The 10,990-nt window shown below is 45.0% G+C and overlaps 1 protein-coding gene across 3 annotated transcripts in view; it reads left to right on the forward strand.

The window, feature by feature from the left end:
- Positions 1-8,778, forward strand: part of LOC124328882 — a 28,686-nt gene extending 19,908 nt beyond the window's left edge. For 2 of the 3 annotated variants that reach the window (XM_046787717.1, XM_046787719.1), the window contains exons 3-8: positions 1,770-2,080; positions 2,646-2,862; positions 6,413-6,590; positions 6,951-7,087; positions 8,018-8,573; positions 8,644-8,778. In XM_046787717.1, the coding sequence (XP_046643673.1) occupies positions 1,770-2,080; positions 2,646-2,862; positions 6,413-6,590; positions 6,951-7,087; positions 8,018-8,145 (971 nt within the window). In that variant the 3' untranslated portion in view covers positions 8,146-8,573; positions 8,644-8,778. The remainder of the gene's footprint in view (positions 1-1,769; positions 2,081-2,645; positions 2,863-6,412; positions 6,591-6,950; positions 7,088-8,017; positions 8,574-8,643) is intronic. The other variant, XM_046787718.1, reaches the window with a different exon arrangement.
- Positions 8,779-10,990: the final 2,212 nt, after the last annotated feature.

Raw genomic sequence — 10,990 nt, forward strand, 5'->3', positions numbered from 1 at the left:
TAAAATAAATGGCGAGGAACATGGGCTCTTTCTCTCTCTCTCTCTCACTCGAAGATGATGGATGCTTGTGTCTCGTTGCCGGGTCTCTCTCTCTGTGTGTGCTGTGGCGCAATGGGGTGACGTGGAATAACGCGGGCGTAATGTTCCGGAAAAAAGAAGAAGAAGAAAATCTCTGCTCCTAAATAGAGAAAACGCGTCGTCAACTGTGTGGGGGCCTGGATGAAATGCGGACTCGTTTTCCCCCCTCAAGAAAAGACAATGGGAGAGAGGGAGGTCTTGTAAGAAGAGACAGATAAAGAGCAACAAATAAAAACAGGGAGAATTATAGACGTGTTTCTCTATAGCCAAACACAGAAAATAACAGTCGAGCAAACAATCTTCCATGCACAGACAATAGAACTTGAGCTCTCTCCCAGCAGAGAGTCAGCCAGTGTATAATATCCGCTAGCTGCTGCTGGCTGGATGGCTGGCTGGCTGGCAGGGTTTCAAGAGTAAAATATTTTTTTATCTTTTTCGGGTTTTCCCTGTTTTTGGCCCACGCAGGCGGCCACAATCCTAACGGCTGCGGGTTGGACCAATGTGTGTATAACCCCGGCAGCATCAAGAGTTCAGCACGATAAGTTTTCATTCCACCCTGGAGATATGTATATAGAACTCAAGATGGACTGCGCATCACTACTGCTGATGGCCGTGTAAAGAGATGACAAGGTTAACGAGCCCTGCTGCTTTTTGCGGTGGCCGCCGCGCCAATCGAGCAAACTGGGAGGGGGAAGATCGTCAACGAAAGAGAGACGACCAAAAATGGGGTTATATGGCCCGTATCCTTTCCGGTCGGTTTCACAGTGAATTAGGCGAGTTTTTGTGCAATTCGCTCCGTTTGCCTCACTTCGACTCTCTCTGTGGCGGCCGGGCTAGTCCCGCCCCCTTTCTCTCTGTGTGCATAACAACAACATCATTGACTTGAATTTAGTTTGGCTCTGAAAAAACACGGGCGCGACAGTATAGTGCCAGCAGAAATTTGAATAAATCAATTTGCGGCTTGATGTATGTATTATTGCCCTTTTCGGAAATGTATATGGGAATATATGGGAAAGCGAGGTATTCTCCCGGCAGTCGTCGTTTAATGGCGGATAAAATCACGACGTTTATATGCGACGCGCGCGCGATCGGTAGACACATTAAGAAACGAATGCCACCCGGTGGATGCATTAATAATTGGACGTGTATATCGAGGCTACAATACTAGCCGCCGCTGTCGCAGTGCCGCTGCTGCGATTGTATTTTCTCCCCGTGAATAACCGCACAGCAGCAGATGAGTAGCGAGTTATCTAACAGTGTATAGAGGACCCGGCCCGTCTCTCCTGCCTGAATTATAGATGTTTCCTTTAAGTGTATAGGAGTGACCTCAGCTATATATAAGCGAGAAAAAAAAACACTACGACGGCGAGGAACGAGAAAGAGCACACAGGAAGGGGGGAGGGGGGGGGGGAGGTGGTGGTGGTCGATATTTGCGAGCCAAGAGAATCTGCAATTTGATCCCGATTTTTCCCTCTATGACAATAGTCTCCAAACTGGACCACATATAGTGCAGCGTGCACACAAAAAAGGATTAGGAGAAATGGGCGGGCAGGAAGCTGGAAATGGGCCGAAGTTTTCATTTCATTTTATTTCTTCTTTCGGGACTTTGCGTGATGTTGTCCGTTCCACTCGAGTCGCTGCTTGTCACATGTTTGCCCAGTATTAATACCTGCCCGCCACTTTGTTTCCAGATGAAAGCGACAAAGGAGACAAACTCACAGCCGGAGCGTCCAGCGAGCAGTTCAACGTGGCGGCGCCGCCCAGTGCGCTGCGATTGACGGGCGAGGATTATTCATCGCCACAACAACAGCAACAACAACAACAACAACAACAACAGCACGTCGATGAAGCAAGTCAGAGCAGTTTCAGCGACGCAGCGGCCCTTAATTTAGCAGAACGGTCGCCTCGCTTCGAAGATCCATCCGGTCACGCCAACGTCACTGTCCAGCTGGGTGACACGGCCTTCCTCAACTGCAGAGTCTTGGATCTCCAGGATAAGACGGTAAGGCTATATCCCCGCTGCCCTATTATTTATACTGCTGCGCCAGTTTCTAAATAATAACCTAACGTGCGACGCTATTGAGCGCAGCAATAGACTCGGGATGTTGTGTTATATATACTCGGCGGCCGGTGGCACTGAGTCTATGAGTCATATGAGTCTATGCCAAGCAGCAGACAGCGTTTCCTCCTCCGTTCCGAGATTTGATTGTGGGACGGACGCCTTGACGCGACAGGCCAGGAGGAAAAGGCGAAAGGCCGCCATCGCCGACGCCGCAGCGGCTGTTCCATTAAAAATGACGTCGCCCCCTTATGTGTATAGAGAAGAGCGCCGCCGGTAACTCTGTCACCTTTTCCGCTCAAGAGTTGCTGCCCACGGTTTCTCGAGTCCCTTCTCAGAATAAGATGCTGTCACTCAATTCACGTCTGTCTTTCCCACCCACCCGGGAGGCTACTGTGGCTACTGTATATAATAGGACCTGATTATTATTTGATGGAATAACTCGATTACACACACACACTGATGATGCTGACACCCTTGTGATTCTGATTGAAACGCCTTACAACAGCAGGTGTCGTGGGTGCGCCGTCACGAGCAGGAGCTCCACCTGCTCACCGTCGGCATGCAGACGTACAGCACCGACTCGCGATTTTCGCTCCATTTCCAACATCCCAACGATTGGCGGCTGCAAATCAAATTCGCCCGGCCACGCGACGAAGGCATTTACGAGTGCCAAGTCTCTATCCATCCGCCCCGCATCTACACCGTCCGGCTCATCGTCGCAGGTATTTCTTTCTATTCTTTTCTTTTTCTTTTATTTTTGCTCACCCATCAATTGATAGAAACAACCTTAATCTAAAACCATTTTGTCGAGAAAGAGATAGAAATAAGTATTTTAGTTTGATAGTGATGGGCATTTTCTCCCATCCATCGGATTTGCGGAGGAGAAAGAAAAAAAGAAGAGATGGAATGGACCTGGGTTGCCAATTAACTATGATCGTGATTGCTACGTGTTGTCAGTAACGAGGGAGATGACAGGGCGCTTGTCCTGATTGCGCCTTAATCACCTTCTCCTCTATCGTCTTCTTAATCTACACCCGCTGGAAATGTACCCGCGCATTCAATAATAATGAGCGACGACTTTGATGGTCTGCAGCACCCGGAGTGGTCCATCACAATGATGAACCGACTCAAAAAGAAAACAAGAAGAAGAAGAAAAGCTATATACGTACACTGCGCGTGTTAGGCGGGCGATGATGGCTAAGACTTTTTTGGTTTTGGTTTTTTATTCTTCTCTCTCACATATACTGCGGCAGCCGATCGATAAATTCACAGTGGGCTGCCGAGAAACTTCATATAAATAGGTTTCCATGCGGATTGATGGACGATATAAAAGGAAAACTGGCCGCCCCACAGCCTAAAAAGAAATAAGCGAAAAAAAAAATAATACCCACCAAGCAAATAGATCGTCGACAAAGAATAGCAGGGAAATTGATGAGCTCCAGTAGCATCGCTCGATTTTCTTTGTTTGATATTAGAAAATGTTGTTGCGCACATATGCCGTTCATTATGTGGACGGGGGGAACCTTGTTGTTTTATTTGTTTTCCATTTCCCTCACAATTTCATTATACGTGCCACTGTATAGTCGGCCAGCCCATCCAGTCAGGGGACGAGGTCGGAGGTATAGAGGAGTAGCAGTAGGTATGTGCCTGATTGAAAATTCTTGGTAACCGTTTGCATCGGGCTGCTCCTGCAGAGCTGCACATACAGGAAAAGGGAAGGAGCCGCTCTTGATTCTTCTTTTTCAATTGAACGGTGGGGTTGGGAGGGGGGGGGGAGCAGCAGCACAATCATTCCTCGCTCCTTGATATAATTCTTGGCTGTTGGGTAGAGAGAGAAAGTTAGGGAAACAGTAGGCGGCGCTTTTCATATATTATGTAGTCGCAAAGAGCGCGTCTGCGAGAAATAATAAGAGAAACGGCTCGTTAGCTACTTGGCCAGGCTTTTGCTTCCTTCTTTGACTTTTGGCGTAGATTTGTAGATGCTGCCGCCGTCAGTTTAATAAAGACTCTCTCGCTCTCTCTCTCTTGCTGCTGGGCCGCCCGCCCTGCAGCTGAGGCCCAAAATACATCCAACGGAATGTGATTTATCCCCTTCAACAGCAAATGATGTGAGCAGCGCTAATAATCGAATGACAATCGCATTACTCCGCCATCATTTGTAACGAATGAAATGAAAAAGGCGAGGAGCTGATGGCGTCTGGAAATCTTTTGAAAATAAAAAAGAAGTCGGCGCCGCTCTTAAGTTATTCAACACCTTTGCTCATTGCATTAGGACCAAGTATTTGACTACAAAGCCATGAAAGGTGAATACGTAATAGGTCTGTGAAAAAGTGAAAATGTGATTGGACTCGCGTCCTCCGTCTCGTCTCTCCCTTCGACAACACCAAATAACTGGGCGGCGAGATTCACAATAACAAACGGCGATGATGCGATTTCCGAAATGGGATAGCCAAAAGAAAAAAGGAAAAAGAAGAAAGTAAAAAATATCAGGGCATTTTCGATGGAGCCCGGCCCGGCGCTGCTGCTGCCGCTATAAATAAATAGGCAACAAGAGAAGAAGCGGGATCAAAGATGTCAAACTTTTTGGGGGGAGCAGAGTACCTACCACCCGAGTGTATTCGAAAGTTTATTCTTCTTCGTTCAGTTCTTCACGTCGGGCGCTTGCATGCGCCCTGCCTTTCAAGTTTTCAACCAATAAGCTTTCAACCTCTCGCCTCCATTTTGCGTCAGAGAGATTTTTCTTTTCTGCCAGAGCCTTGGAAACATATATTCCTCTCTTTCTCTCTCTAATGTCTCTCGTTTCTTCTTCCTAATACAGTCTACTAGTACATCTCTCTCACTCTTTCTTCCTCCTTTTTTTCCCTCCTTTTTTCGTCGTGTACTTTGGACGTCGACGTTGCGGAGATTCAATTTCCCTGACGCGCGTCCCGTCGCCTTTTTTCGCTTTGAACGTCATCCGCCGCGATGCCGAGGTGTCGACAGTCTCAGCAGCAGCAGCAGCAGCCACTTGGGTGTATCACGTTGTGAGCCGCCGATTGATTGGATTGATAGCGACAATCAAGGACACGCGTTGCCCACTTTTGACGCCGCTCAGCTCTATATCTTTTGAGGCTATTTTGTTTAGATTTGGCGCGCTATTATTGGATAACGATCGTGATTTTCTCCGAAAAGCTCGTTGATTCCGAATCATTATTTTTCATTCTTCTCTTTTCTTTTCGGGCGGGTTGCTGCTGTTCGTGTGGGAGATTTCCACCAGATTTGCGAAAGTTTTTTGGGGTCCGTAAAGAATGGGCTTCGTCGTTTCGATTCTCTGGATCGGCGATTCGTGACCAAACATTTCCGAGCAACAGCTATAGACTCTGTCGGGTCTTGCGTGACGGGACAAGTTATCTGGGACTTAATGTTGATATCTTCTTCTTGCCTCCCACTCGTCAGCGTAGCAACTGCTCCGCTGGATAACGACGTCTTGCATAACCTATGTGGTAGACGTATCAAAGGACCTTTAGTAATAAGGATCGAATTATCCTTTTCTAAACATCCTCCCTGAATCCTGAGAAATTCGACAGTTGCTCTCCAATTTCTGTAGCACGCCATCAGCAGCTGTAGATCTCTCTCTCTCTCTAAGTGATTCAATCTCTCATCAACACTCTCAGGGTTCGTCTTCACCTGACCTTCATTTATCTCTGAAATATTCGCCTATCTATCTCTCTCTCTCTCACTCGTTTGTTTTCGTCTAAATATCTTTCGTCGCTCATTATTATGCGGCCATGCATAAAAACCAAGAGCCGAGTATATTCCAGATGGGACGACGACGAGGACGACGAGTTTTGGCACACCACTCCTGACACGAACATCTGGTGTTATTCAATTTCCTTTTTCGGTCTCCCGTAAACTGCCTGCATAGATCCCGGCCCCATCGCCGCCGTCGTCTAAGCCCCGCTCGCCCCGATCGTTTTAATATCAAGGCCGTTTGTCAAAACGCATTCACTCCTTGTGTATAAAACGCCGAGGGATCGAATCAGAAAGAGTCGAATGTATATAGACATGCGGAATTGATCAGTTGTTTCGTCGAGTAGATACGGAAAGCGATATAGTGTATATATTCCAAAATCTTTTTCAAATCCAATTGCTGAATTGATGTGGGCTGGTTGTTGTGTGTATATCGATCGGATCCCCAGTCTCATCCAGATTTGATACGATGTGAATCTCAAAATGTGATTTCTTTTTCTCTTTTTGTATTTTGTATTTGGTTATTTTGCCGGAAATGTCTAGTGCCGAGCGTGGAGATGGTGGACGACCACGGGCGGGTGATCGAGGAGAAGATCTACAAGACTGGCAGCACGATTGAGCTCAAGTGCGTCGTCAGTAAAGTTCCCGGTCCCACTGCCAACATTATGTGGCGTCACGGTCTCAGAATACTCAACTACGACACTTCGCGCGGCGGCATCAGGTGACCGGGTCGTTTTCCTCCTATCGTTTCCAATGTCTTAGACAATGCCAAAGAGATGGGGTGTTGTTCTTGGTATTTCAATTAGTATATAGCAGTGAACTATAGTTTTACCGTATGTATAATATAAGAGATCCAATCAAAGTGGCCTTTGTCCGTGTGTGTATATCAAGTTGCGCAGGTGCTCTTTATTGTATCAACTATACAGAAATCATTTACTGGCGGTTGGCAACGGAAATCAAAAGAAAGCCCGTGTTGTCATACCGTGTTGTTGTTGTCGTCTTTTATGTCACATTCAATTATTAGATTTATTCTTTTGCTATAATAACGTTTTGTAAATTTTTGATTGCGACGAAACAACAGCGTGAAAACGGACCTGTTGCCGTACGGGGCCGTCAGCCGTTTGTACATCGCCAACGCCAGTCAACGGGACGCCGGCAATTACACTTGCAACATCTCTGAATCGTCGTGGACGACTGTTGTTGTCCACATCCTGAATGGTAGAGTATTATTTGTCCTCTCACTATATATTCCTCAGCAATTTTATAGCCTACAAGATGTATCCCATTTACTGCTGCTGGCTCGAGTGTTGGGTATTGGACAGTTGAGCTCGGGGGCTTGCAAAAATAGACGCAACTTTCTTGACAACTACTGCGGAATTGATCGAAACTTTTTCTTTTCTCGCCAGCTATCTGTCTGTTTCTATTTCTACTTGTATTTCTACCTACACACCGACTTGATGTGACGATGTACAAAATAGTTGTAGACATCTGCCCTTTTGGAGTTGTTCATATTCCTATTTATGTAAACTGCGTGTTTAAAGGTTCTTGCTATTACGGCATCGCCCTTGTTATTGTGAGTGTACGACATTCGGTAGGCAGGGAAATGCGCAACGAATTACAAGGAATCCGACTCATTACTGACACTGTCATCTCCGGCCGAAACTTTCATTTTCCGCTTTACGGCTCTTATAGACACGCCAGATAATGTCGATATTAAACAGCGCACAGATAGAAAAGACAACCTCCTCCTATTGGCAACTTTGATTTTTGGGGCCAAAAATATTGACTTTTACCAGAAGAAGAAGAAGAAGAAGAAGTACGGTAGAGAGTTTGAGGACCAATAATAATGAGCCGGTTGTTGCTGTGCACGCACGTTTCACCTTCAGTTGCCAGCAGTGTCGACTCAACTTTTCGAGCGCAATTCATGTCATTGACAACACGAATACTTCTAGCCAGCGCATGCACAGAATTGTGCGCGTTATAAATCACAAAAAGAAGAATCTAAGAGAACCCGCCGTCAAATCTTGAAATCATTAAGACAATATGCAGCGACGTCGTCGTTATCTTTCTGTCGGCGGCCGTTGTTATATACACTGAGACTGCAGTCATAAATCAAAATGTTTCCTTTGTTGTTTTCTTGTTCATCAGGCGAACATCCAGCAGCGATGCAGCACGGCCAGTCGTCGTCGTCGGAGAGGAGACCCTTGGTCATATCGATGCTCGTCGTCGTCATGGCCTCCTGGTTCTTCATGTGGAAATGTTCGTTCAGTCGGTAACCGACCGAAGAGCGTCCGACAGAATGTCCATCCCGGCACGAAACAACAGACGAAAATGAAACGGAGAAGAAAACAACAAACAACAAACAAAACTAAAAACGACCGAGAGACGACCGCACACGCCCAGTGCCAAGAGAAAGGCATTCGAGCGCTCAAAACAGCAAAATGGCTTAGATAATTTATTCACGCTTGGAGGCAGTCGGCGAGTCGGCCGGACTCGTTATTGGCTGCTTCTTCGCGAGCGATTGGGTCTGGATGGAAAAACAAATGTGGCAGGTTCCGGCAAGTTGTTACGTTCTATCGGACAAGATATTACCATTTACCAAGTCTGAGAAGGAAATGTGCAATATGATGGCTAAAGCTCACACGACTGAAGTCATCAAATCGCCAACATCTCCTCCATCACCTCCTCCTGCTCCACTCGTTGAGTGAGTTGGATCAACTTGAAACGATGTAAATTTTTCCGATGTAATCAACTTTTTAATTGAACCTGATCAGGAGCAGAGCGGATGGTGTTGACCCTTATCAGCCGTGGCAGATGACGGAACGTGAGCGGGAGATTTGCACCAAATATGTCCATTTGATCCAGGGGAAACGGATTCGAAAGGATCCATCCTTGCTCTCGCTGACTCCGCTCGATGGAAATAACACGATGGCCAATAATAGCAATCCACTTTCACCTGAGACGCCATCCGGCAATGGTCCATCACTGTACATGCCGTCACTTGCTGGCCAGGAGAGTCGAGCTTTTATTCCCAACGCTTCTTACACGGTGGATCCGCAAGCATCGTCTACCACTACCAACAGTTGCTTTGTGGCCGACATTGAAGAGGATCGCGTCAGTCCAGTCGTGTCCCGTCGAGGACTACTCAGCGTGTTGGAGAAAGGAGCATTGGGCTGGGTTCGTCGATGGGTGGTTGTCCGTCGTCCCTACATTCTTTTGTACAAAGACGAAAAGGATTGCATTGAACGCGGTTTCATTAATCTGAGCACTGCTATCGTGGAATATTCCGAGGATCAAGAAGATGTCGGATCGATCAACGTTTTCAGGTATACATTTATTGAATAAAAATGGAATAAGAACTAATTGCTAGAATATTATTTTTCACAGCGTCATTACCAAGCACCGCCAATATTTAATGCAAACGCCATCGGATAAGGAACTATATGATTGGTTGTACGCCATGAACCCTTTGTTGGCAGGGCAAATTAGGTCAGTTCTCGTCTACGCACAGTATTAATTAGTGTGTCCAATTACCAACGATATTTTCTTTGGGTTTGTTTAGGTCTCGACTGGCACGCTACCAACCTGGTGCAGCACCATCGAGTAAACTAGTAGCGCCTAGTTTGCCATTAACGGCTAATTAATAGATCGATCCACGCTGATAGTCTGCTTTACCAGTCACAGAATGGCCTCGTAAGTTCTGGATGGGACGAGAAAATAATAAGAATTTTACCAGACATTGTTAGCTTCACCAAGGCATAGAAAATAACGGGATTTTGCTACTATCGTGTGTATGTGTGTGTGATTGGATGTCGATCAATGTTTATTCCCATCAATGATCTCGCTGGCGTTCGCCTTGTGGTCGTCTTAAAATAAGTTCTAAAATTGCTTGATTAAAATCCAGCCCTTCTCCTTCACTTCCTCGTTATTAACTTATTATTACTATTATGTACAGCTACAACAGCAACCAGCAAGCAGCTTTCCTTGTCAATTTTTCCACCGATTTTAAATCAATGTCTCCACAGCTGTCTTCAGTTTTTTTTTGCTTTGTTTATGTTGTCCACCTCCCTCGGATATAGGATCTACTAAACTCCTGTAATAATTACTAATAATACTGCAACTATTATTATGTGCACTATTGTGCTCGGCGCTTTCATCTCATTCTCATCGTTCACTGCGTCCGTGCTGCTGCTGGTGGTTTGCCTGTAATTCTAAAAATTTAAGAGACCAAAATAAATAGTCAAGTGTCCCAGTGGTCTCACCTTTCTCGGTTTCCTCTCGTCAATTTATTAAATTGAAATCAGAAATCTGGCGTATAAAATTAGTTAACATATGACATCACAAGCAAATATCATCTTCCGATTTCTGCAATCTAAGAAATAAAACGTTAAAAACTGAATTAAAATAAGACATAAGACAAAATGCAATGGTTGTCAACTCAAAAACAAAAATTTTAGACCAGTTTTAGAGGTAAATGGAAACATTACAAACAAAGGAAAACCTGAAATATAAAGGGTAATAGTATGGTCAAAATTGAGCCTAAGGCGAAAAAGTTGTAGTCGCGACCGCCAGATGTCACTAGTCGTCAAGCAATTATAACAGTTTTTCATTATTTACGGGAGATCTAATTAAGTAAATGAAATTATTTTTGTTCTGGTCGCACCGCATATTTTTTGTGTAATTGTTAAGACCAAAAAGTCCGAAATCTGTTGTAAAACGCCCGAGCTATGGAGCGGGACATACAGACAGACAGACAAAGTGACATGGGTTTTTATTTTTCTGCGTATGCGATTATTAGCTTCTCCCTTCGGGCTCGCAATAAGTTATCGTCACTTTACTCAGGGACTATCGGGCATATAAGCCCGTGTTAAACCTTTTTGGCGGCACTGTAAAATTTTTAAAAATGTAACAACTTCTAAATTATACAACTAGAATACCGTTCAACAGAAAACATTCATATTTGGTGATATGATGTAGCCTATCACAAGGTATCATTTCATGACTTTCTTTTATTTTTAATATTTTAAATTCGGTATTTAATTAATAGTTAAATGAAATTTTGTATTTAAATTCAATATTTTTAATAGTTAATATAATTATTTCTTCGGAGGGTTTTGAACA

This window comes from Daphnia pulicaria, chromosome 3 (genome assembly GCF_021234035.1).
Source record: "Daphnia pulicaria isolate SC F1-1A chromosome 3, SC_F0-13Bv2, whole genome shotgun sequence".
Classification (NCBI taxonomy): Eukaryota; Metazoa; Arthropoda; class Branchiopoda; order Diplostraca; family Daphniidae; genus Daphnia; species Daphnia pulicaria.